Source organism: Lissotriton helveticus, chromosome 4_2 (assembly GCF_964261635.1).
Source record: "Lissotriton helveticus chromosome 4_2, aLisHel1.1, whole genome shotgun sequence".
In the NCBI taxonomy this organism is placed as follows: domain Eukaryota; kingdom Metazoa; phylum Chordata; class Amphibia; order Caudata; family Salamandridae; genus Lissotriton; species Lissotriton helveticus.
In genome coordinates this window covers 82330639-82358532 of record NC_136064.1, presented here as the reverse complement: position 1 = coordinate 82358532, position 27894 = coordinate 82330639, and the positions used below count along the sequence as shown (strand labels likewise).

General features: G+C 49.2%; 1 protein-coding gene across 1 annotated transcript in view; it reads left to right on the top strand.

The window, feature by feature from the left end:
* The window catches only part of EFNB1 (ephrin B1), a 126625-nt gene extending 99590 nt beyond the window's left edge, over nt 1-27035 (top strand). The window contains exons 3-5 of the mRNA XM_078640151.1: nt 14724-14816; nt 22280-22405; nt 25090-27035. Coding sequence (XP_078496277.1) covers nt 14724-14816; nt 22280-22405; nt 25090-25481 — 611 coding nt within the window. The 3' untranslated portion in view covers nt 25482-27035. The remainder of the gene's footprint in view (nt 1-14723; nt 14817-22279; nt 22406-25089) is intronic.
* The last annotated feature ends 859 nt before the right edge of the window (nt 27036-27894 follow it).

The window sequence follows — 27894 nt, the reverse complement described above, 5'->3', positions numbered from 1 at the left end:
TCTGTCCCTCACTCAGTCCTAGCAGTGATGTGAAGAGGCTGGGCCTGGCTGCCGGGGGCGGGGTCTTGAGGGAGCAGGGCCAGCAGCTGCTGCCACGGTACATGTGCACAAGATCAACCACGCCACATGCTGGCTGCCGTCTCTCCTTCGCCTTCACCCCCATCCAAGGCCCTGCTGGTGCCCCCTCCCTCGCCTCGAGTGTCCCCCCCCACCACACGACGTGCTCCCTGGCCAATTCCCGGCATTCCTGGGTATACACTGCTTCCTTTTCGGGAGGGGCATTCCTTGAGTGCAGCCCCCAGACTGGCATTTGTGCCAGGTGACGCCGTAAACACCACCTTCGGTCCTTCCGCGGGCCTTGCCAGCTGCTGCTGCTGCAGGTGCCCGGAAGCAAATGCCAGCGTGAGCTGCTCACGGCAGCCGGAAGTGCGTCCTGCAGGGCAGGCAAGAAACTTCTGCAGGTACCCCAGGAAGAGCCCGGGGTGCAGCAGACGCCCGATGGGACAGCAGAGGGATCACTCCTCTGTACAACCATTTATTTCCTATTCCAAAATCACAATCTCATAACATAGTATTTAAGATAATATATAATTTCTAATTGAACATAATATATAATTTCTAAATAAATACACAAATACTCCACACATCTCTAGAACTACTGATTTATAGAGACGAAAACATTACTATGCTGGCATTCGTACACATTCGCATCTAATTATCCTTTCCTGCAGAAGCGAGGTTTATAAATCAAAAACCATGAGACACTGTTCCTTTTGTTCATTACAATTTTTGCGTCTTAATCCCGCATTCTGCTCTTCTATAGCCATGTCCTGTTCTTTTATTGGTTTTTACATACAATGTTTTTTTCTTTTAATTTCTTTTAAGCCTCCATCAAGATGTATATCCACATTCTCTGGCTGTAAATCTTATTTAATCCTTTTTTTGTCTCGCCCGATAGAATGTCTGTAAATACATAAGTTTAATGTCACATTCTTTGAGATACAAGTGATTCTCTTTTAATTACAAACATTTTCTTAATTAAAGCCACTTATGATGTTACCTGCTTTGTTTAGCCGAAGTCTCCAACTGCTATCCTGGTTCCACACAATTAAAAACGAACGTCCGCTTTCTGCGCGTCATGGCAGAAAGTGCTGTAGGCGCGACATTGTGGGAATGTAACCGGCACCATAATCCTGGATGGGCATTTCACCCAGTGGAAGATCCCAGAAGGGGCGATCCTTTTGGGAGTCTGGCTAGGATGAGCAGTAAAAAAAAGCTAAACAAAAAACACACAAAAGGAAGTTCCTTGAGAGTCCGACAATTGTATATATATAGATGGTGCTCTTTGTTTTTTTCCTTGACTCATTTCACGATAAACACATAATTTAATGGTGTCAATACTTTTCTCGAATACCGAAATGGCGTGGTAGCCATTGTGTGAAGTCTCAAAAACAGTTCTTCATATTAATCTTCAATACATCAATGAAACAGCACGGCCAACGCGTTTCGTCCTCTGAGAGGACTTCATCAGGGTTTCTGTATTTCTTTGCAGTAGTATTACATCGAAGTCTTGAGTGTAAGGTGAATCAGTTGTCCCAAAAATTCTTTGAACTCTTATTGCGCCTATAATATTGTAGGTTATATTCACACCCCTTTGGTTTCTGTAAGCCTTGACCAAATTATGCAACGCACATCCTCCGTCAAGTGCCTTCTTCCAGGCTGAGTATAGCATGGATGAAGCGGGAATAAGATGCCTGGCAGGAAGTTGCTGGAGCTATGGCACTTCCTCCTTACTTTTCTCAAGGAATGCTTCCATTACAATGCACAGACAGGGAAGTGGCCATTGAAAGCATCGGCGGTGCACGCAAACCTGCATGCAAATGCTGCTTTGACATCTTAAAGCCAAAGCTCTTGTATCGCCAAGAATGGCTGGTCTGGTGTCTATCTGTGGTTACGCTCAGCTGGTGGTTTCTGGCACCGTCGCTGGTGACGGTCTGCCACATGATGGGGCTGTGTGTTTAAAGGCCTGTAAGTCCTATCTTATCAGTGAGGGATGTGTTCTGAGCCTCTGGTAGGCGCGCCCATGCTCTACAGGTCTGTTGCCAACACTCACTGAGGCCAAGGGTCTATTTTGGCTGTGACTTACCTCTGTTCACCATACCCTTTACCCAGGAAGAGCGGGTGTGCTTTTTTGAAGTCCACACCCACACACTGACTGCCTTCCCTGGGCCTCTGGTTGGATGCAAACCCAGGGATGGTGTAAGTGTTAATAACAGATGGTTGTGAGTGGCCATTTTCCAAAGGTGGCTTTAGCCAGACTGGACTAATCAGCAGCATCTGTGTTGCAATTCGCTGCCAAAAGTCACCCTGGCAATAACCTTGTCAACAGTGCCAGCTACATCATGTCTCCATCAACAAAGTGAGGCCCAGGTTCTCCTTGTAGGCGTGCTCACTACACACTAAACTGTTGTTCTTATAGTTTTTTCAGTAACTGGTGCCACCACTAGGTGGTGTCTTAATGCGTCTGCCTTATGGAGGCATGGACTCTGCAGATCTATGCAGCTCTTGCATGGATACCAGCTTGGGCTTGTAGTGCTTCCTTGTTCCTCCTGAGACAAACTGCTCTGGGCGCTATACAACTGCTGCATTTTTTTTTTTTTTGCAGAGTTTTATATAGCGCAAACTAGACCCAAACCGAATCAGGTATCAGAGCGCTTTACATATTTTCCAGTTACGTTACATATTTTCCAGTTACGTTCATTTTAGGCACGGGAGATTAAGTGATTTGCCCAGAATCACAGGAGGTTTTGGCGTCGTTACCGAGATTCGAACCCAGATCACCAGGTCAAGCGCCCTAGCCGTTAGGCCAACTCCTCTCCCATTGCCTCTGTTTGAGAAGGACCTGTTGTGTTTACATTGAGTGCATACATTGCCAGTGCCTGCCTTTGTCCTGGTTTTGTGTTTGCATTGGAAGCTTACGTTACGGATGCCTGCGCTGTACCGTTCTGTGTTTGCAATGGAAGTTTGCATTGCTGCTGGCCAACGGCCCCTCGCGGTGGGATGCCTGACTTTCACCTTGTGGATACCCTGCTATCTCACAGGGGAATACCAGGAAGGGTTCCCTAAGCAAGCGCCGGGAAACCCACTGCGGGTAGCTGTGCGCTATATAAGCTCAACTACATTTACACATTTACATACGGTTTCTCCTCATTACTACGGCTTGCGAAAACGCTTTGACAATACAAAAACCTAAATGATTGTCGTTGCCAAGGCTTGTTTTTATGTGCATGTGGAGTGTCCTGCGGGCAGCTCTTCGCTCCACAAATTGTAAGGCCTCAAACTATGTGTAGTGACTACATGTGCCTTTTTGTGCTCTGATTGACTACCATGTGGATTGTTGTACACTACGTGTACTATGGGTGGCGGGCCGTCCTGCACTCTGAAGCTCTATCCTGTGCTCATTGTGCTCCACAAAGCAATCTCCTGTAGCTCCTGTAAGGCAGCCTGTGCCTTCCTGTACTAGGCAGTCTAAGGTCCATTAGTTCAGACACTAGGGGTCCGATTCACAGAACTAACTTAAGACAAAGGCCTAAAATTACTACTTTTGGTATTCACAGAAGGCACTTAGTAGTCTTAAATTAGGATTTTGTCTTAAGTTAGGATTTTGTCTTGCGTTAGGATTTTGTCTTACGTTAGGATTTTGTCTTACGTTAGGATTTTGTTTTACGTTAGGATTTTGTCTTAAATTTGGATTTGGTACTAATTTAGGACAAAATCCTAATTTAGGACAAAACCCTAATTTAAGACTACTAAATGCCTTCTGTGAATACCAAAAGTAGTAACTTTAGGATTTTGTCTTAAGTTAGTTCTGTGAATCGGGCTCTAGGGCTTTGCTTCATGCGCCGAGTTTAAGGGGGTGGGGTATGGAATAAGGGCATAAAACACAACCCAGGAAGTCTGTGTGCCTCTGGCCCGGGCTCCTCTTCGTGCTGCCAGTGGTCAGACTTGATAGTCGCGGCCCCCCTGCTCCAAGCATCCTTAGCCTACCTTTCCTCCCAATATACAGCCCTCTCCGGGGACCAGGGCTCCCTCTGTTGCCTCCCTCTCCAGGCTGTTTGCTTTGCAGCTCAGATGGAAAGGTCACAGGGGTCGTGTTGCCACTAGCCCGGAATGGCCCAGTTGGGACCTGTGAACAAGTGTTAATCTGGAATTGGACACAGTTCCTTTTTTTTCCCTTCAACTGTCCCTCTTTAGATTTTTTTCATTGTTTCATGTCGTGCGGCCTTTGCACCTGTTAGAAACCCTACTTTTCACCCCTCCTTGGATTGCAGGGTGGCATGTCCTCCCCTCTCTGGCTCTGCCCTCCTTCCCTCTGTTCCATCGCCCCTCTCTGCTCCTGCCTGCTGCTTGCCCCCTAGGCCTAGTCACTGCGCCTGCTGGAAAGTGCAGGTCCCTGCAGTTTACGGAAGCACGTGCGGGGTGGCTGGGCGTGATGACGTCATGGCGCCAACCATGAGCCGGATGGAGCAGCTCGGGCAGGCCCCGCCTCCATCACGTGGGTGAGTGACGCCAGCTCCAGGCTCCTGCTCTGGGGACATTGCATCCCGGGTGTGGCTCTTGCTGCCTGACCTGAGGGGCCCCACAGCGCCCCCAAAACTCACCAGACTCCGTTTCATGACCGTTCTCTTGACCGTCACCCGCCTTGCCACCCATGCATGCCAGCCTGGCCGCTTCAATGCCCCCCGTCTCTTGCAAGGCCCGCCCCAGAGCAGACGGTCTGCTGCATAGAAGGTTCCAGAAGAAAGGGGCATGTTTCCCCTCCGCGGGGGCCGCCTCGGCTCCCCTCCCCGCTGGGCCGGGCATACACTGGAGTCAAAGGCGCGCTTTGTGCCCCAAACTAACTCCATCCGTGACTAAAGGTGCCTCGGGCCTTTTGTGTCCGGGCCGCGAGCGGGGGGGGGCGCCTTGACACATGCCAGATGGGGGCGCCTTTCAGATGCCGCGGGGTCCTCACCGGGGTGGGGGCTGGGAGCGCTCCCTTTTATGTTTATCCTTCAGTTGCTTCTGTTTTTGCTATTACAAGTTTTGCAAGGAATGAGGAATTGTTACTTGCAGACAGATGCAAGGGTTGCCCAGAGATGGGGGTGGCGGTGAATGGGGGGGGCAGGGGGGAGAACTGTCAGGGGAGAGGATACAGACTGGGGTGGCAGAGGTATCACCAGCATAATGGTACACATGTTAGATCAGGTGCACTGCCCCAGAACATGCCTGCGTCAGAGTTCATGGCTAAGAGCTTGCTGGTTAAATAGCTCGTTTTCAGCGCTCGTGTCGACTAAAGCTAGGGAGACCAGATATGTAAACAAAAAAACGGGGTGTTCATCAGACCTCCTTGCATCGTCTGCGCCACAGAATGACTGCGCTGACGTCACTCCCCAACATAGAAAACGCAGGCAAGGAGGCAAAAATGCAAGTTTTACACACTGTATCACCCGTATTAAGTTCACTGCTTACTAATAGGAGCAGCTAATTAATTCTGCACAGGAACACACAAAAACTTGGCTGATTTTTTTTTTTACCTCAACCATAATAAAAGATATTTGGGATACACTTGGAGCTCACTGACTTTATTCTGGGCACCTTCCCTTTCACACGAATGGACTTAACTGGTTTCCAGTGGAGTGGACGAGCAGCGAACTCCGGAAGCTGTTGCAGACTCGTACACCTATTTTTCTTACTTTGGAACTGATGTTGTGAACCTTTAGCCGCATTCTGTCCGTTTTACACAAAAACGTGCCCCCCCTTTGTGTTCTGTCCACTCCCGCCTTAAAAAAGCAGAGTCGAAAAAAAACTGGACATATGCTGATGAATTGACTGAAGTTTGTCGGGACGTATGTTGAAAACCGGGAGGGTCCCGATTAATATGGGACTAGTATCCTATGGATCCGAGGTCCATGCAAGCGCAGTTGTGAGCTGCAGGCCTTTCAGGGAGCAGTCGAGCCGGTTTTTGGTGGGTCAAGAAAGTCCAAGAAATAAAGATGCCATTCAATTCTGTATTTATCTTGTCACCTTTGCTGTGCTGCAAACACAGATCTTAAACCAGCCAGGCTCTGTTCTCCAACAGGTTGATGCTTGTTTTTTCAACATGGGGATTGGGGTTTTCAAACTCCTTTCACTTTGCAGTCAAATAAAGACAAAGTGAATTATGTGATGATAACCTTGCTGGGGTAGAGGGAGTGTGAAAGGAGAGGCCCGTAGGATGCCATTTTTTGGTAACGCACAACATTAAATTATCTAAAATTGAACTATACACATTAAGAAGCAAGGAAAGTAAAAATGAAGCACATTTTTTTGTAATTCTGAAGTGTGATGGAAATAAAGATTTTAATGGGATCAAACAAAGAAAAACATTTTACCTGGTGATGCACAAATAAGTATTTACTGAAACCCAGTTTCCCTGCATAATTTGTGTGCAATATATTTTTGTCAGTAGAACTAAGTGCTGCAAATTTAGTGGCCGTTTTACTGGAAAATATGCGGTTACAGGCGATACTCCGCCACACAACGCTTTATTAAAATAAAAAAAATCGTCTGCCTCGTGTCTATTAAAGCTAGGTGGGTCTGGAAAGTTGGTCAATTGGAAACATTGGGCCATCGGTCTAAAAAGTGTGGGAAAAACTATCTTCGACTCCCACAAGTTAAGAGATATTCGAGACCCCTTTTATTTCTGTGTGGATGCTTGAATCGGAATAATACCTTTACCCTCAAAACAGATTAGCGCAATCTCGATCCTGTCACCTTTCCTCACTGTGCCCTGTCTGCACTTAACGTATCCACTCACCACTGCCTCAGATCTGCTTCTGGGATGCCTCCCTTGCCCCACCCCCAAGAGGACCGACAGCCGCCACTGCCTTACGTCGTCTATCTTGTTTTCGTCTATCAGATTCCTTCTGACAGTGGTGAGTTTTTGGATACCGAGGCAGTAGCCTCATTACTCCCAAGGGCGCGTGGAGCATTATAGATGTAGGGGGTGCGGGTTCCAGTGGAGACAGGCCGCACAGCTGTTCACGCCGTCTAAGGCCTCCTTTTCTATTAAATGTGAGGCATTGACAGGCGCAGTCGCTTTAAAACAAACTCCTGTTCCGGATAATATCTGCGCGTGACACAGCATCCTGGCACCTCAGGAGATCTTCAGGAAAAACCAACTGTTATGCAGAGCTGCAGTCATACAATGCCTCGGAAGCCGGTCAACCCACCTGTCCTGTCGAGCTATCACTTTTTGGAAACTGGCAGCCAAAGAATTGGACAAAAAAATGAACCAACTTGTGTGGCTACGACATGACTGCCTGGATACTCTTTATCCGCATTGACCCGCATTTATCCATTGGACCGTCATGCATCTTTTTATAAATTACACTATACATAATTATAATATTCTTATTTTAACCATTGATGGCGTTTGCGTATGACTGCACCCTGTCTTAATTTTGTGTGCCTTACAGACCCCCTTTTTAGTCATTTTGTACTATGTGCTTTTTCCATTCTTTTATGATTTTTAACGAAATCAAATAAAAGTAATCATGACCTTGCCTAGCTCCCCTGCCATACTGTACCCCAACATCCCTGGAGGCCACAAATTGAGGCGTGGACTTTCAGCGCACCTCCACTGTTTGACATCCACTTAACCCCTTGCACGCTGATGACGGAACCGCTCCGTCATCAGCTGCGGGTGCGCTGTGCTGATGACAGAGCGGTTCCGTCATGGCCCGCCCCGCTCGATAGAACGCTCATGCGCGGCGCGAATTCCGCGCCTGCGCTGAGGGTTCTATTGAGCGGGGCGGGCCATGACGGAACCGCTCCGTCACCAGCATAGCTCAACCGGCGCTGGTGACCGAGCGGTTCCGTCACCAGCATGCGGCCGCCCCGCCCCCTTAGCACTGGGGCGGAATAGCCGCCGCAGTGAAGGGATTAAACCAGCTTGTAGTTCCCCCTTGCTGACATCAGGAAAGTCTAGGCTTTGTCCTGCCCCTCTTCTGCCCCTCCCGGTCTCTCTTCTGCCCCTCCCGGTCTCTCTTCTGCCCCTCCCGGTCTCTCTTGTCTCTCTTCTGCCCCTCCCGGTCTCTCTTGTCTCTCTTCTGCCCCTCCCGGTCTCCTCTTCTGCCCCTCCCGGTCTCCTCTTCTGCCCCTCCCGGTCTCCTCTTCTGCCCCTCCCGGTCTCCTCTTCTGCCCCTCCCGGTCTCCTCTTCTGCCCCTCCCGGTCTCCTCTTCTGCCCCTCCCGGTCTCCTCTTCTGCCCCTCCCGGTCTCCTCTTCTGCCCCTCCCGGTCTCCTCTTCTGCCCCACCCGGTTTCCCTCTTCCCCACCCCGGTCTCCCCTTCTGCCCCACCCCGGTCTCCCCTTCTGCCCCACCCCGGTCTCCCCTTCTGCCCCACCCCGGTCTCTCCCTTTCTGCCCCACCCCGATCTCTCTCTTTCTGCCCCTCCCGGTCTCTCTCTTTCTGCCCCACCCCGATCTCTCTCTTTCTGCCCCACTCGGTCTCCCTTTTGCGCCACCCTCTCGCATGACGTCGTCGTTCTGCCCCTCCGCCCCCAGTCTCTCAGGCCAGGCGAGATCTAATTAGCGGCCCAGCAAAGGGCTGAAGCCGAGGATAATGCACCGAGGGCTGATGAGTGAATGGAGGAGGAGGAGGGGGGGGGGGGGCTACACGCGGGGATCAGCGGGCGAGGAATGCGCGCGCGGGTGCCCGGAGTGATGGCTTCTGAAGGCCGGGCCTCTTGGCACTTTAAACCCGCGCCCGGCGCGCTATGATCTAAGAGGCTCGAGAGGCCAGCTGGCCCCGGGCTTCAAGGAGCTGTCGGGACCCGCGGGGGGGGGGGGGGGGGGGGAGCTGGGGGCTCGCACCCCCCCATGGGGACGGCCGAGAGGCGCCCACTGCCTCTGACCTCTCTAGTCACCGGTAATAAAGAAGTGACTAGCTGCTCAACTGTAAAAAGTTATTACAGATGAGTGGTGAAGCCATTGCGGCTGCTGCCGGGCTGAAAGGAATGTCCGGCAGCATAATGACACCTTCAGTTCATTCCGCAAAATGAGAACTGACGTTTCCTTCTTTTGAGATCTTTTTCGAAAAATAAATTTATCAGCAGAAACGAGACCTTTATGGCGACGTGTCCCCTCCACACACACAAGACATTACAGGAAATATAGACCCATTGTTTCTTACTATACATCGTGAAATACATATTTTTTTTTACGTCTGTTTTGCATTAAACTGATCCTAATATCCCCCCCCCCCCCCCAAAAAGAAACAAAAAAAATCGCTGGTATTGCTGAGTTTTTCGTGCTACAAATTTTGTATGTATTGAAGCTCATGGAGCAAGACACAAATGTTTGTGCGAAGCTTGATGTGTATCCATGTATTATACAGAATAAAATACCCTCCGCTGTACATTATAAGGATCTTGCAAGTCACCAGTGACTTCCAGTCCCTAGTGACATGGAATAGCCTTATAATGTACGGTAGGGGGCACCTTATCATATATATTATGTTTGAGTAGCGCAGCATCATCCCTTATATAGCTTAAATGAGGGAGGAAAGTGAACCAACTGTTGGGTCATTCTGTAAAAAGTAGAACAGATGAGTCTATAATGATTTCCTGAACTTTAGGAATAGTGCAGAGAAAGAAGGGTGCAGGTTTCTGGCTTTGGGGGGCAAAGGTGTGCATGAAGTGATTCTGCCCCTTAGGCGTTTGTAATTTCCAGAGTGAAATAGAAAGTGGTTTTGGGCACCTGGCCTTTGTCTGTCCACAAAAATGGGCACTATTAAATGTACCTAACTCCAAGACCTCGCCCTCAATCTGTTTCTTGCTGCAGCTCCCAGCATTTGGAAAAACTACCCAGCCTACCAACTGTGCTTTTTTGGAGAGTTTTTTTGTTTTTAATTTGACAATTCTTCCCTGGTCTAGTTTGCATCCAGAAAATAGTTCAGCGGGTGCAGTTTGCATTGAAAGTTGTGAGTTCTCTCAGAGAAGACCTGGTCTTGTATTCTTCCAAGCCCTGTATTTTTAATTTCAGTTAGTTTAGGAATGGCTCTTTGTTATTGACTGGGTTGACTCAATTTATCCACCACTGATGGTTGACCGCTGATTCATTTTGATTGGATTTGGCCTGTGCGTGTTCAGTTGTGTACATAACCGTACAGCAGGCGCATTGCTCCACTAAGCTACTTTTACTGGCCAGCACAGCCCTATCCCCACCCATGTGCATGCCACCTTGACCATACCAGGTGAGGAATGTATGCAAAACCTCTGACTCTATTCCAGTTCCGTGAATGAGAAATTGGATGAATCCGCTCTCTGCATTGAGGTGCAACGAAATGAGATGTGTCCCTGAGCCCAAAACCCTGAAGTACCATTAAAACCCGTAACCCATGTATTTTTAAAATTACCTTATAATCGTAAGTAATAGTTTTATTTGTATATGATTAATTAAAATCTTTACAAAAATATAAAACGCCATATGACAGTACAAATGATTTAAAATATAGCAGTCACTATTGTCAATTCAAGGTTGTTATTAAGTCCCGATGAGTCTTTCAGGTGTGCTTGAATCTTTCCTTCATTAAATCAAAGAACTTCACAACCTGACAATTCAGTTTAATGTCACTGGAGGAAAAACACAGTTTGACTGCCTGCCTACAGGTCCGAACGGCATGTGATCTAAAAAAAGGTAGCAACAGCTTATGCCTCAGGTCCATTAATCTCGGGCAAATGCATATCACATGGATGATGTCCTCCTTGCCAGATTTACATAGGCGACATAGGGCCGAGGCGTGAGTTCTCTCCCATGGCGGCAGGTGCGGTAATATCTGGATAGCTCCAAGGCGCAGTTTCAGGAACTTTTCTTTGATTTTTATTTTCATCCCGATATTAAGATATGCCTGTGGCCGTATTTTGCCGTAATCTCCCACCGTTATCCATCCATGTGCCCTGTTGGCTAGGTCTTTCTTATCTTCTATTGCCGAAATTATTCGGGCAGATTTTTTTGCCAACTTTTTGAAGGACTGGTGATCTATGGCGGTTTCCCAAATATCGGATAATACTTAAATCAGAATACCCCGTCTCCCCATTTCAGACCCTTCCATCTAAACGGGGTGACCTTGAGAAATTATCACCTTATACTTGAAAGGGTTTATATAATGCAAGACCAGTTTTCGACCAGGCCCTATGCGCTGGGTCACAAGCCATGCTGAGACTCCTGTTGTAGACGCCAAAAGGTATTTTTGTTTCCCCCCAGAATATTTCTGAACCAACCACTAGGTGGCAGAATAATACACATTTGAAGCTAAGATGATCCCACGTACAAACAAGCATTTGCAAATCCAAAAGTGTAGGCTTTAATGGTAACACGTTTTTGTTAACACAGGCATTCAGAAGTGCTGTTTAGAATGTAGGGAATTGAATGCAAGTGAAGGCATGAAGATTGAACTTTTCAGATCTTCAGTAGTCCCTCATGCATTCCAATCAAAGCACTTGCTGGTAGGAGGTATGATGCACCACGTAATAATAATAATATTCCACATTTGTAAAGCGTACAATCACCCGTAAGGTGCTGGGGGCCGTTGGGAAGATTAAGCAAGCTATTGCCCCGAGTCGCATGGTGCTGGGATAACCTGCCACCGGAGCCGGGGATCGAACCGTGAGTCGCCCTAGCCGTGGCGCCACACCTCTTCTATTTTCCAGTTTCATAATGTGAGCTGGTAATACCTAGACACTCCTCTAGGTGGCGCTAATCTATGTATGTTGTAAAGAACTGAGAACAAGGTCTTGCAGGCAGATGTATTGTCAAGCCAGACCTAACTATTGTTACAGGTAAATAACTAAGTTCCCATCTGCCTCTTGCCTCTGGGTGGTAGTGCCCTGTTGGTGGGTTGCCCTTAAAGGGGGCTCCTCCCATGCTGGCTTCTTTTGGGGGACCCTCAACTCCGAGAAGTGTGAGATTCATTTATATTCTCAGATAAATGCTTTACCTCGTGTACTTATTGATAAAATTAGTCCAACACTTTAACTTCTGAACTAAGAGTAAAACTTTAGTTTCTGCATCTTCCTGGCTGCGTTGCATATTCGGAGTGATTTGGGGATGCCTGGAAACCCCTTTCATGCCACATTTACTATCTTTCAAGAGCGATTTTTAAGTAAAAATATGGACCTTTCTCTTTACACCTGGACATATCTCTTTGAGCAGTTATCGAAAACAGAAAGTTGTAGCATTTTTATGCAGGACATAACAAGTAGTCTTATCAAACTTACTAAGAAATTAATCTGTCTGGTCACATACGAGCACCTGATAGGTAAACTAAATACATTGAAGGATTTTATATGCGGATTTTTTATATTTTTAATTACCATGAAAAATAAGTTATTTGTCTTGGGATAGAGGCATGGGGCGATTGGTTGGCTAAGTGGCTAGCGTCGTAGCCCAACGTGAGCTCAGCGTTAGGTTGAGTCTTGCATTGGAAGTTTAGGGTTAACATTAGTCTTCACGGCACAGTGCTGGGGTGACTTTTGGGGTCACCATTAGGCTTGGCTTTATTTAGTTTGTCATTAGCTGAAGTTCAAAGATTATAGTGACCGGCTTTCTTGAATGTTGGTTATTGTTTTTCTGTTGTATACATTTATTGTAAACTTTATAGACAAATAATCAATAACAAGGGTTGGCCTAACGGCTAGGGCGCTCGACCTCGGACCTGGGGATCTGGGTTCGAGTCTCGGTAACGACGCCAGAAACCCCTGTGATTCTGGGCAAATCACTTAATCTCCCCGTGCCTAAAAATGAAAGTGTGTCCTCATGTAACGTAACTGGTGCTATGTAAAGCGCTCTGATAACTGATTCGGTTCGGTTCTAGTTCGCGCTATATAAAACTCTGCAAAAAAAAAAAAAGTAAGCTATACCTCGAGGTTACAGTGAAGCTGCTGTTATGGATCAAACTCACAAATGATAAAACGTAATGCAAATAAGCAGTAACCTCGTGATGCAATACGACATATTCTAATTAGCAAAGCAAATTACATTATTAAATTAAGACCGTTGAATAAAAGAGTGCATACAAGATTGAATGCTTAAATCTACATTACTAGAAGCCAATCATTTAAGTGATTTATTGCTAAATGCACCATATATTGCCATGTAGTTGCTCGGTTTCTGTTTTGCGATGGAGAAACTTTTCTAATATCTCAACTGAAACTCAATTCTGGAGTTAGCCACTGCCAAGTTTTCGGTTTATGCTTTTTTTGGTTTTGTACCAAGTCCTAGTTGCAAACACTTGTAATAAATCTTAGTTTTTTAAGTGTAGGTGTTTTGTTTTCAATAGGTTTCGTTTTTGATTTTCTCTTTATCACCCAACACCTGAAATGAAGGGCTTCAGTCAAAAATGGAAGTGACCTTTTAAATGTTTTGTGTGAAATCTCGTGGGGTTCTAGGGCCAGTGTTTCTAGTCTGGACGAGTCTGAGGTGAAGCTGCCAGCCGTGGGGGCTTCCACACACAGTGAACCTCTGATGGTTTAATTGACACCCCCCACCCCCTCGCATTTTATAGCAGGCCGAGACATGCGGAGTACAGGGTTTCACGAGCCCAGGGGTCAGAGGTCAAGTGTCTTTGCCCCCCAGGCACGCTTAGAAAGTGCTCCCCTACGTTCCCCGGGGGAGACTTCCGGAATGTGTCAAGTTGTGCTGGGTTGAGTGTTACCAAGTTCGAGTCCTGCTTTTAAAGGTACAGACACTTCTGAGGAGCAGTGCATGATGGGAGATTGGGCATGGGAGGTCCCGTGTCATACGTGGTTACGCGCTGCGCTATCTTGGGGGTTCTCTGTCCGACCCCCCCCAGCTGACTGTTAGGCGTGACGCAGTGAAGAATGTTGGGGTGCCTGAGGTGAGCGCCCCAGACCTGACATGGTGGGGTGTAGTCCAGTTTTCGGGGCTCACACGGACCGTAGGATCTCGATGCTACCTCGGGGCCAGGAGGCCGTGTCTGATTTACTTCTGGGAGCTTCACCTGTGTGGGGTCCCACAGAGTACCATGGCCATCGTGTGTATGATTTTAGTCTTTATGACGTGGCCGTTGGCATGTCTTAGTGGAATCTGGGACTTGCACCCTATTGGCGGAGGCAGCATTTCCTCAGTCATAACCATTCAGAAAATTGTAAATAAAGTAAAACATTTTTTTCTCCTCACTCTTCCCCCATAATGAGAAGTAATGGAAATGTAAGTCCTGGCTCAATCCTAGACAACGATTAAGAACTGCTTTTTAATTTTAATTCCATGGCTGGACTTAAATAAGCATGTAAATCTATCACAGATAGGAAAGTAACTTTTTTCTTTTTTTTATATAAATATTATTACTGTTTTATAGTGATCTTTAGTTGAAGAAAGTAGTGTTTTCCTCTTTTATCCAAGATTGACAACAACTTTCAAATTGTTTTAAAAATAAATAAATTATATCCTCAAATGGTAGCCAAGCAGCTATTGTTGCTTAGCCACTCTTACCATGTCTAAATCATTGGAGCGTGTGAGCGATGTACCACAAGTTAGGTGTGGCTGACAGTGCTATTGACGTGTTGCAGTGTGGTTGGGTTTATCGTAGGCTCGTCCTTTGCACCTTTACTCTCTTGTGCCAGCGGTGCTATCTTTTTCTTTACACTAACCAATGCTTTTTGTGTTTTTCTTCTTTTACAGCAACATCAAATGGCACCTTTGAAGGGCTCGAGAACCGGGAAGGGGGTGTTTGCCATTCGAGGTCTATGAAGATCGTCATGAAAGTTGGTCAAGGTACATTTTTAAAGACCTCTTGCAATACATGTGTAAAGCAGGATTAAAGTCTCCTCAAAGTTCAAAAAAGTATTTCATTAAGATGCAGAAGTGTTTCACCTTGGTTTATCAGATATCAATGCATTGAGAAGTATTGAAAAAAACATTTGGTCCAGTGAACATCTTGACCTCCTGTACTTAACGTGTGTGATAATGAAGAAAAAGGAGGCAAAGTGAAATAAAACAATTGACTAGGATCACACAATTTGGCAAATTGGGGAGGCAAGGGTTGATCCCAGGTATTCTGGTGCAACATTCTGCATACAATTTGACTTCATTCCAATTAAATAACCACGTTACTACCTTTGTGCTCTTGACTCTCCCAAGGTAGCGATAGCAAGCAGGGCAGCCTTACTCAAGGTGTGGTTGAGGGATTCAGCATAACTGTGTTATGAAATCAGTTTCCTGGAGACTTAATGTAGAGGACAGTATGGGATGGTACCCTGACCTCCATGACTCGCTGTTCACTCCATGTACATGCTTTGCTTCCCCAAGTCCAGCTCGCAACCCCCCCCCCCGTCCACCCTGTTGGCAGCAATGTGGCCGTCATTCACAATACACAGCATTCTTTTTGCGCCCTTGGAAAATGTTCGCAAGTACTCCTGCGGCCTCTGCAGCATGCCTTCCTTCCAGAAGGGCAGCTTGGGCAGACCCAGGTGCTCGCTTGAGGAGGTACTTGTGGTGTAGCCTCGTTCCAGACCATCAGGTGCCCGCTTGAGGTATTACCTTAGACATGTCACAGGGTGCTCCCTAAAGGAGTTACTTCCTCTTTAGCCACTAGGACAGACCATGAGTTGTCCGCAGAAGGCGTTACTTCCGGTGGAGCCACTTGAGCTGACCGGGCGTGCTCCCTGGAGGCATTACTTCCGGTATGGCTAATTGGGGTCACCTGGGAGCGCTCGCTGGAGGCGTTAATTCTAGTATAACCGCTGGGGGCGCTCACAGGAGGCATTAACTGAGGGTGCTCACTGGAGGCATTACTTCCGGTATGGTTTCTTGGGATGAGCTGGGGTGCTCGCTGGAGGCATTACTTCCGGTATGGTTTCTTGGGATGAGCTGGGGTGCTCGCTGGAGGCATTACTTCCGGTATGGCCGCTTGGCAGCCCACGAGTTCCCTCTGGAGGCATTAATACCAGTATGGCTGCTTGGGCTCAGCTGGGGGTGCTCGCAGGAGGCATTACTTCTGGTATGGCCTTTTGGGCAGCCCACGAGCTCCCCCTGGAGGCCTTCCTTCCGGGATGGCCTCTTGGGCCCCTGAGCAGCCCTGGCAGTGCCATGGTGACGGGGTCAAGGTCCGTTTTATTATCTCCCGGGCTTTGATTTGTCTCTCAGCCTGTCAAGTGCTCGCCTGGCTTCCATCGACCCAGACATGAGTCCATTGATTTCTGTTTAGGCCCCATTAATGATTAGGGGCCTCGCCAGTCGTGATTGACGGGGGTTCGCCCGGAGAGGGGCGGGGCTGGTGCGCTGCCCCCTGCGGCGTCACTGCAGGCCGCATCGTGTTCTTCCCCGGCTGCATAGCGCCCTCTCTCGCAAGTGAATCCGCGCAGCGCTTTCAGTATTCCGCGGTGACCTCTGTGTCCTCGCCGCACACCGGCGTCTGACTCGCTGCGCGGAGACCCACGGGGGGTGAAGTGGGCAGAACGGATCTCTGTGAGGATATTTAGGGGGTGAGAGTTCCCGGCCCCCACCTTTCACCTGTGCACCAGATGTTATGAGCCGTACTGCAAACTGCTGCTGTGCAGGTGTCCGAGACCCCCTGCCCCCGTCAGACATTCCATGTGGCATTACGGTGTGTGGGCGTGTAACTTGGCAAAAGATTGTAACCGCACCAGTGCGCAGCGGGGGCACTCGTGCCCTGGGTACTTTGCACGGGTGCATCTTTGCAAACCCAGTTCTGTGGATTGTAATGCAGGTCACTGGAGTTGTGCTTTGCCGCAGTGTTTTTTTCATAATGTTGCAATTACAGCGCTTGCCACATAATCCACCGTCCGCGCCATTACCAAAAATATTGTTTGTAGTTCAGACGTTACCTTAAAATCCTGTCACGTGTGGTGTCGCCCAGTGGGAAACCCTTTGCAAACATTAATAGTTCACATCAGGGCCGGTCCTAGAACTTCTGGGGCCCTGGGCGAAAGGAAAGTTGTGAGGCCCCTCTAATTTGCATGTGAAATCCAGTTGCGGCCAAGGTCTCGCGGGGGTTCGCGCGCGCGGGGGGGGGGGGGGGAGTAGTTTAAAAATAAAATAAACTTACCTTCCCAGGTCTTGCGTCATCTCTGCTCCTGACCTGCTTTCCTTCTTTCCTGCCTCTAGCAGGAACAGGAAGCAGGCAGCCTCCCTTCCCTAAGCCAATCACAATGCTGCAATGTCAGCCGACCAGCCTGGCGCCTATGGGGAGGCCATTTTCTCCATGTAGGGTGCACTGGTGCCTACATGGAGAAAGGCCAGCGTGTGCATGACTGGAGGGCAGACCAAACAGTCAGGGCCCTTAGCAGTGGGCAAGGCACTCCTCCCCTGTCCTAAAGCAGACCCGCCCGCCCCCAACCAAACACTTCTGCTTTCTCGCAGTGGGCGTAGCAGAAACATAAAATGGTAGTTTTTGCATTTTGTGTTTCTGCTTTTCGCACTGCGAGAAAGCAGTGGGGCAACACTCCTCCGCCCTAGTGGAGGAGCTTTGAAAGTTACATAGCGGGACTATTCATCTTATTTGGCATCCCTGGAGAGACCTCACGTCGATATCAGTAACAACATGGGCAAAAAGATAAATATACAAATTAAATAAGTCCATATATTTTAAATCTGTATTAAATGGATTAAATTTGTCACATTGGATGGAAAAGCTAGGTGCAGGTCTCACAAAGATGTATATTATTTACTCCTCGTTAACCTATTGTTTCGAGATAACTCCATGATACAATTTCCAGTTCTGCCTCATAGAGGGGGGAGATACTGTGAGGTAATGAGGGGCGGGATCATTCAAAAAATAAAATGACACAAGAGAAAACCTCTCGCACCATGGATATAATTGCAAATTTCAAAAGGCCCCCTTATCTTTCCGTGCCATTATTGTGCTACCTTAGGATGACATTAATACTTCGTAATTTGTTTTAACATAAACCCTCTCATCAGTATCCCACACGCACATGCTAAGAGACATAGGACAATCTTTTTTGTGTGTAGGCTCTTTACTCACCAGAATTATGTTAAGTTTAAAACACAACACATATAGTAACCATTACATTGCATGACACTACAATGCATGACACTACAACGCATGTCATTACAACGCATGTCATTACAATGCATACCATTACAACGCATACCATTACAACGCATAGTACCCTTACACTATCCAACACTTCCCCTACTGTTTCATCCCCTGGAGTTAGAATAGTAATTTTTACCCCTACACTACCCAACACTTACTCTACTGTTGCACTACCTGGAGTTAGAATAGTAATTTTTACCCCTATACTATCCAATACTTACCATAAATGTAATGTAGTGGTATGTGTTGTAATGGTATGCGTTGTAAAGGTAGTATGCGATGTAATGGAATGCATTGTAAATGTAGTTTCTTAAAATGCGATGTCGTGTCATGCGATGTAATGGAATGCGTTGTAAAGGATGTTGTGATGTGAAAAATGTGTTGTAAAGGCATGCGTTGTAAAAGTATGCTTTGTAACTTCATACAACCCATGGTATAGGCCCAGATTCATCAAAGGAAAATCTGGTCGCAAAGGGGCAGATTCCCAGAATCTGCCCCTTTGCGACCGGTATGTTTGCATTTGGGATGCATCATCCCAAATGCAAAAATCGCAAATTGAGAATTCGCTAAATTGCGATTACTTGCATTTAAGGAATCTCAAATTGAGATTCCTTAAATGCAATGCATTAACTTAAAAAAAATAGCGATTTCGCTAATAGGGCACGCAAATTACCATGAAGTACAACTTCATGGTAATTTGCAAAAACTTTGAAAAATGCACTAAAGTGCATTTTTCAAAGTTTCATGTTGCGCACACACATGCCCTAGGGGCATGCGTGTGCGCAACATATGTGCACAGATTAATTTCAGGGGTGCAACAGGGTGTCCTTTGGACACCCCTGCACCCTTGAAATCGCATTCTCATTTTGCGATTCGCTAATTGCGATTCACAAATTGAGAATGTCTTCTCATTCATTCCTATGGGCCTTTAGGCCCATAGGAATGAATGGGGAGGTATTCCTTAATTGCAATTCGCAATTTGCGAGTTGCAATTAAGGAATTTTAAGAAATCGCTATTTTTTTAGTGATATCTTCATGCATTGCATTTTGCTATTCCTTAATAGCGAATCGTTATTTTTCGCTATTAAGGAATAGTAAAATGGGTTCTTCATGCATCTGGGGGTATGTCACCTAAATGCAGTACAGTGGAAAATATATAGGGTTTGCTCCAAGTAGGAGTGCACTACAGTCCTGGCTCTACTGATTTAACCAACTGTTTGATTCTGGGCAAATAATTTTGGCACTGTGCCCCGTCCACTGATTTGACAGCAGGGCAGCACTTTGAAACAGCTTTCATGTGAGAAATAGACATTAAAAGATGACTCCCCGGAGAGGTAGAGGTGGGAGAAGATGTGTTACGTCAGGGCTGCTGATTTTTGACGGTGTCTCATCCTGTGATTCTCGCAAGTCACTTAATCACACTGTGCCTAAAAAAAGGAATATGTCCATGTTTTGTAACTGGTGCTCATGTAAAGCACTCCAATACCTTTGGGTCAAGTTTGCGCTATATAAAAAGAGCAGAAGAAAACGGGTTTCATTTACACATTGAAAGCTATTTGCATTTAAATTACGGAAGGTGCTCCTGATCCTTAATGGTGCATGCCCCCCTCGTGTGCTACAACGCCTTCTTTTCAGCCACTGACAAGCATCTCTTTCGCAGCTCATCAGCATCTGAAAGAGTGAGAGTTGCTTGTCTTTATAAATGCTAAAACCGTCAGGCCCCAAAATGCGTGCTAATTGTCACTGGCGTGGGAAGTGGACAGCATCCTTTATCACAGGTCAAACCAAAATTCAGAAGGGCCTCGCGCGACACGTGGGGCTGCAAGGCCCAGGGGGAAAGGGGCCCCCTCCCTGGGGGTTAACAGGCATTGCCAAAGGCTGCAAGGCACAGGGGAGGGGGGCCTCTTCCGCTATTCCTACACAAGCCTGTGAAGCCCAGAGGAGAGGCAGCCCTTCCCTGGGACACGCAGTGCTCACCACAGGCGCGAAGCCTAAGATGTGGTGAGTTAACACTTTTGCGAGGCCCCCTGTTGATGGGCTGAGCTCGGGGCCCTGGGCAGCCGCCCATGCTGCCCATGCCTAGCGCCGGCCCTGGTTCACATGTCCTCAAAGTAGCAAAATCGTGTGGTGGTGCTACAGAATTTGCCGCAGTACGTCACTCTCCCGGGGTTTACACGACCCCTCGCGAGGCTGCCCCAGTCCTGCAGCCAGGGCAGGCCTTGTTGGTGTTTTACAGCGCTCTCATTTAGTCCCGGCCTTTTTTTCAATGCTTCAGGGCGCTTCATGCCCCCAATACAGGTTGAGTGGGTCAGCCAAGAACATAGCTTCACCTCGTGGCAATTGACCATTTCAGTGGGTTCTTCATTCTGGATTTCAACATTGCAGCCTCTTGGCGCTTTAAGCAGGCACTGTGTGGGAGGGGTCATCATCTTTTATTACAGGGATCCCGGGACAGCTTTCTATTCATGGTAAAATGCACTCAAGTGATACAGCAGGGCAGCAGCAGTGCAAGAGTCCCTCACACAACGAGCTCAGGGAAAGCAGGAACAGAACCGTCTTGACTCACGTGTACAAAACTAAAGTGCAGCGATGGTGCAAAAGTTGCTTATATGTGTATATGCATACAGAGCAGCAGCGGTAGTGCAAGCTTCTCTGATGCAGTCAGGATGAGCGGGACAGCAGCCGTGTAAGCTTCGCTCCCGTGTACAAAGCTGATGGTGCAGCGACAGTGTAAGTGCACTTAAATAACAGAGCAGCAGCGGTAGTGCAAGCTTCACTGATGCAGTCAGGATGAGCTGCAGTATAAGCGTTGCTCAGGTGCAAAACATATGCACATAGTAGGTACACCAATGATGCAGCAGTGCAAGCTTACATTACATAGGCTTCACTGTAGAAGATACAGTGGGGGAAGAAACATTGCAAGTTTATCTTGTATATGCACACAGCAAGTACAGCAGGATAGCAGCCGTGCAAGCTTAGCCTGTATATGGGCATAGCAGGTACAGCGGGGTACCAACCGTGCAAGATTAGCCTGTATATGCGCAGAGCAGGTACAGCAGGATAGCAGTCGTGCAAGCTTAGCCTGTATATGGGCATAGCAGATACAGCAGGGTACCAACCGTGCATGCTTAGCCTGTATAGGCACACAGCAAGTACAGCAGGATAGCAGCTGTGCAAGCTTAGCCTGTATATGGGCATAGCAGGTACAGCAAGGTACCAACCGTGCAAGCTTAGCCTGTTTATTTGCATAGCAGGTACAGCAGGGTAGCAACCGTGCAAGCTTCGCCTGTATATGCGCATAGCAGGTACAGCAGGATAGCAACCTTGTAAGCTTAGCCTGTATATGTGCATAGCAGGTACTGCGGGGTAGCAACCGTGCAAGCTTAGCCTGTTTATGTGCATAGCAGGTACAGCGGGGTAGCAACCGTGCAAGCTTAGCCTGTATATGCGCATAGCAGGTACAGCAGGATAGCAACCTTGTAAGCTTAGCCTGTATATGTGCATAGCAGGTACTGCGGGGTACCAACCGTGCAAGCTTAGCCTGTTTATATGCATAGCAGGTACATCGGGGTAGCAACCATGCAAGCTTAGCCTGTATATGCGCATAGCAGGTACAGCGGGGTAGCAACCGTGCAAGCTTAGCCTGTATATGCGCATAGCAGGTACAGCAGGATAGCAACCTTGTAAGCTTAGCCTGTATATGTGCATAGCAGGTACTGCGGGGTAGCAACCGTGCAAGCTTAGCCTGTTTATATGCATAGCAGGTACATCGGGGTAGCAACCATGCAAGCTTAGCCTGTATATGCGCATAGCAGGTACAGCGGGGTAGCAGCAGTGCAAGCTTAGCCTGTATATGCGCATAGCAGGTACAGCGGGGTAGCAGCAGTGGAAGCTGTGCTGTCTGCCACAGGACTCCAAGCATAACTTGTTGATGAAGCCAAAGAAGTCCCAAACTTGTCTGAGGTGGATTGTGTTCCTTCCTTCCTCCAGTGGGGACTGGTGCATGGTGGGCGCGTCCTACCCCAAGTTCAGTGAAGGACTGCAGGCCATTGGTCGAGCCACTGATGTGAACTAACATTCTCTTATGTCCCCATTCACAACAATGCTTCCTTTCACTAATACCCTGTCCTCACTCTCTTGTTTGTGTCCTCCACAGATCCAAGCACGTATATCCCAGAGCAGACGACGACCCTTCGGCCACTCAAGGCGGTGGACATCCCAGGGAAGATCACGACAGTGAGCCCCAGGAATCGGGGCCCAGTGGAGGACTCTGGGAAATCAGGTACGTTGAAAAGCTCTCGCTCGCCTGTTCTGCTCTGTGCGTCCTTGGCTGTCTCTATTGCAAACTCTGAGGTCCCTTGCTCTCCAAAGCTCTACAGGGGAAGATTAGAGCATTTGCACCTTTGCGCGCCTCTAGTGTGGCCTGTGCGCCCTCCCAGTCCTCGAGTGTGGCCTGTGCGCCCTCCCAGTCCTCGAGTGTGGCCTGTGCGCCCTCCCAGTCCTCGAGTGTGGCCTGTGCGCCCTCCCAGTCCTCGAGTGTGGCCTGTGCGCCCTCCCAGTCCTCGAGTGTGGCCTGTGCGCCCTCCCAGTCCTCGAGTGTGGCCTGTGCGCCCTCCCAGTCCTCGAGTGTGGCCTGTGCGCCCTCCCAGTCCTCGAGTGTGGCCTGTGCGCCCTCCCAGTCCTCAAGTGTGGCCTGTGCGCCCTCGCAGGCCTCGAGTGTGGCCTGTGCGCCCTCGCAGGCCTCGAGTTTGGCCTGTGCGCCCTTGCGCGCCTCGAGTTTGGCCTGTGCGCCCTCGCGCGCCTCGAGTGTGGCCTGTGCGCCTCGAGTGTGGCCTGTGCGCCCTCGCGCGCCTCGAGTGTGGCCTGTGCGCCCTCGCGCGCCTCGAGTGTGGCCTGTGCGCCCTCGCGCGCCTCGAGTGTGGCCTGTGCGCCCTCGCGCGCCTCGAGTGTGGCCTGTGCGCCCTCGCGTGCCTCGAGTGTGGCCTGTGCGCCCTCGCGCGCCTCGAGTGTGGCCTGTGCGCCCTCGCAGGCCTCGAGTGTGGCCTGTGCGCCCTCGCAGGCCTCGAGTGTGGCCTGTGCGCCCTCGCAGGCCTCGAGTGTGGCCTGTGCGCCCTCGCAGGCCTCGAGTGTGGCCTGTGCGCCCTCGCAGGCCTCGAGTGTGGCACGTGCGCCCTCGCAGGCCTCGAGTGTGGCACGTGCGCCCTCGAGTGTGGCACGTGCGCCTTTGTGCATTCAGAGGTTTCTTGCCAGAGCTGTGCAATGCTATAGTTTTCATAGTGGATTCGTTGGGGCATCCAAAAAACTGAAGTTGAGGTGCACGGGCCGAGCTGTGCTGGTTCCTTATGTCTTCGGTCCTACGCTGGCAGGTGGAACTGTGAGCCCCATAGAGGTGCAGTGACTGTATTCGGCCAGTGGTGCACGTCCAGACTGAGGCCTGCTCATGGAGATGACTACTTCCTGTGTCCATGGCCTTGGTGTAAGCAGGGGTCTTTATCCCCTCCAGTCCTCCAGTTCACCTCCCTCATGACCCTTCACCTCCATTGGTCCTGCTGGCTGTCCCCACCCCTTCCTACGCACGCACGCCCACTCGGCGTCCCCGGGAGCCCGCGCCTATTTTTAGCTCGCAGGTGCATTATAATGACGCTTCTTAGTCGGTAATCTGGGAGCTTTACCGGGGAGGCCGGGGCCCTGGAAAGTTACATTCTGAGCCTTTAAAGACCCCGGGGACGTCACTCAGCCACCGTGTGCTGGGGGAGGCGCATTAGCGCCTGGAAGCTCTCCCCCCGTGCGCTGCTGAAGCCTGAGAAGTCTTAGGGCGGGAAGACTTCACGGGGCAGAGCTTCCGACCTCCTGCCCTCCTCCCCGCATCTTGAGGGCCTCTCCTGTAGAACCACCCTAACTTCACTGCTTCCCTCCGCTAGGGCTCTTCCCACCCCCATGTGCGGTGTGGTGCTCTGTGCTCCCCCTGCAGGAGCCGCTGTACAGAGCCTCCATTATGTTGCCCAGTGGCCCCCAGGCTCACACTTTGCTGCATTGTACGAGCGAGGACCTGCCTCATCTTTCTAGACACCTAGGAATGTGGCAACAGCCAGCAGGAGGCGCTACCCTCGTAAGCAGAATTCATTGGATTACTCTGCGGTGCTACACGTTTTTTTGTATTGAAAAAAAAAACTTCATAGGACAGTGGATCCCATTCAGATTTAAATACGGTGCTTTATGGAATACCTTGACATCTGGGCGCTACGAGGGGCAAATAAAGCTTGAGGCTACTGGTGGAACTTTGGAATGAGTTTGCTTACTTAAGTCACTATGTTATACAAGGGTTCTGCTAACAATCTGTTAGTGTGTTAATATCGCTTTCTGAGATGCAGATTTTTTGGGGTGACGAGATGAAAAGTCAACCTCTTGACCCCAAAGTTTTTTTTCTCCTCTCCTTCCTCGAAAAGGGTGTCCTCTTTCCTGTGTATTATAATCCTAATATCCCAAGACCTCCTCTACACTTTTATCACTACTAACCTGAAACCATTCCCACTAAGTGCTGACGAGTGCCATTGGTTCCTTCTAGCATTAATACTGCTGCTTCTACGTCTACTAGTAGTTCTTTAGTCTTACTACTGCAAGCAGTGCTCCTACAAGCCCTCCTACCATTGCTAAGCCAGTAGTGTCGGGTGGTTTATGAAAATTGGAGCAAAAACACAAACTGGTTCCCAGCCACCTGCATGCAAAACCTGAAGCCGGCTCCCTCATCCACGGGCAGTAGCCTAGTCAGATGGCTGGACATAGGTTCCGGGGCCATCTGACTAGAATGAAAGCCTGGGTTCGAAAGCACTCTTAGTGCAATGTCTGGAATCCCACTTGCGACCGTTGCGCACAGCTTCACATGGCCAACCAGGATGCGTAATGTGAGTTTCTCGTGTTGAGGTAGAAAGAATGTCATTAACAGTGTTTATCTTGTTTTTCTTCCAGAAACTGTCAACCAAGAAGAAAAGAATACTCCGTCCGCCGGTGACGGCTTCTTCAGTTCCAAGGTGGCGGTGTTTGCGGCCATTGGTGCCGGCTGCATCATCTTCCTCCTCATCATCATCTTCCTCATCGTCCTTCTGCTGAAGATCCGCAAGCGACACCGGAAGCACACCCAGCAGCGAGCGACGGCACTGTCGCTCAGCACACTAGCCAGCCCAAAGTGCAGCGGCGGCAATGCCGGCTCGGAACCTAGCGACATCATCATCCCGCTACGGACTAGTGAAAACAACTACTGCCCGCACTACGAGAAAGTGAGCGGCGACTACGGGCATCCAGTCTACATTGTGCAAGAAATGCCACCACAGAGCCCGGCCAACATCTACTACAAGGTCTGAGGGCGCCTCCCCCCCTTTCTGCCCATTTTTCTGCACACCCTCCCTCCTCGTAGTGGTGGTAGGGAGGGCCAAGTGCAACACGCACGCGGCTGGGACATTGGTGGGCCGTGGAAAGGAGAGCCTCTGGCCCCTACTTTAACCTTCCTCTGCAGCACGCCCTAAGGGGAGGCAGGGGAGCAAGGCGGCTGCGAGGGCAACCAACCGCTGTGGACTGCAGTGAGGCAACCACTCCAGTTTTCTCTACTCCTTTTATACTTAGGTTTTTAGTTCTGGAGGTGTAGCTTCATTAATCCGGCACTGGTGGCCACCCCTGCCTCACCACTCCTCCAGCCATTGGCCTACTACTACTGCTGGGACTAGAGCGCTGGCAGACTGTACCAGGCCCGAGAACCCGTAGACCTGGACAGAACACCTGCCTGAGGCTCGCCGACAGTGGTCGAAGCCAGAGATTCAAGAAGGGGGAAGAGACTTCTAAGAAAACGAGTGCCGCAAAACCCTCTGCTGTCAGCAAGTACATCCTGTGGAAACGCGGTAAAGGATTGGACAAACGAGGGACAACGCCTTCGATTGGAGGCAGCACCCCGTGTCCAGGCCAATGAGCCAATCACAGACGACCCACCTTAATTTCTCGTTCAATTTAACTTCCTTTTGCGTTCTTCTGAGCTTTGCCGTGGGCGAAGTAGTAACCCCCGCATCAAGGATTGCCAAATCCTCCAAGACTTGGTGGTTCCACCGGGCAGCTCGTATCTCATTTTTGGGGCATCTGCTTGATTGGTGGCAAAATGGGGCTGTTGGGCACCAGGTACCCTGGCCTTGCTTTGTCCGCAGCGTCTGTGCCTAGCTTTCAAGGGCATCCGGTGTACCATCTGCAGACAGCTGGACCGTGGCTGCCTTCTCCAGAGCATACCAGGGCCTGGTGCCGAAGAGCTTGGAACTAACATGGAACGTTGTCTGTGAAGCGTAGAGATCTGAGTATTTCAAGCACTAAAGATGAAACATGTCTCTGGCTATCAATGTTTGAAAGTCGTGGGGCTGCTTATTGAACCTTTAACTTTCTCCGGCCACAAACCTTACCTGTTTTTAATCGGGGTACATTAACGGTGTGCTGCTGTTCTTCCACTTTCAGATGCAAGTAGGGCCCAGGCCTCTAAGGGAACCTTTTTTACACTACATCAGAGTTGTGTTGTTTCCTTCCCAGGGTAGGGTTCTCCACTTCCTTCCTTACAGTCTGTCAGAAAGGGGGTGGAGGGTTGTCCCACACCCTTAGGGTTGGCCACAGGCACCCTCTTGTGCACAGTTCTGTAATGTTCTACTGTGCGCTTTTTTGCACAACAAGCCTCCTCTCCTCATCCAGGCTTCACAGCTAGCACCTCATCACCTCCACGCCTCCTACTACCTGAGCACCTACCTTAGATCATCGTTCTCTTTCCTAGGATTACATCAAAGGTGTGGAAAGTTGACCTTGTTACATGTGCAGTGATTTTTCTCCACTCTGGAGAACATTTGCGTTTCTTCTCCTGCAAAACACCTCACCATGGGTTCTTCTCCTCCAAATACCCCCTCCCCGAGACCGTCCCTCGAAAGCCAATACCAATGTCCACTATTCAAGAAGAGACCTGCACATATGTGGCTCTCAGTGGTTGCCTTGTGAAGCAGATGTTTCTGCCTCTGGTGTATCACTAGTGCTTGCAGCGTCACTGATGCACACTGCACTGAGACACCCGAGCGACAGTCCGAGAAGAGTTGGAGAAGGTCTGGGTTGGCACAATCGGTCCATAAATGTCCACACACAGGTGTAGTTCTTAGATGGAGGAACCAGACCTTTGTCCAAAACAATGAAGAACCTCTTTTTTTTCTTTCGATGGTGGACCGATGGTCAGACCATCTGGTTTTCAGGTAGTGATGTCTAGTGGCCTTCAGTCTAGAACCAGTAGGAGTGTTGCCTTTCTAATCGAGTGCTGCAGGAACCCAAACATTAGATCTGTTATTTTTCTTCAGTGAGGTGCAATGGCACTGCGACAGGGTGGGCACCACATTTGTGAGGGCGGGCACGGACTGGTGCTTCGGAAAACCTTCCATGAGCTGAAGGAAGCTTCCAAGCACGGATGTCTCTTGGGCTTTTTGTTATGGCCTCCTACCCAAAGACAGCTGATCACACGTGTCTCGTATGCTGTGTAGGAGAGACCAAACTGACAATCAAAGTGTCAGCTTCTCATACACCAGCAGTGGCACAACCAAGTTTCCTGGCCTCATCCTGATTACATTACGTCACATAAAGATTTGGCGCTTAAGGGTCTCCCTGCATCTTTTTCGGTGAGCAGACGGCACAACGTGGTCAAAACACCGCGGTGCCATTACGACGCGTCTTTTACAACGCAAGTCGCTACTACCACTTGCGCTGGAGGGCGCTCTA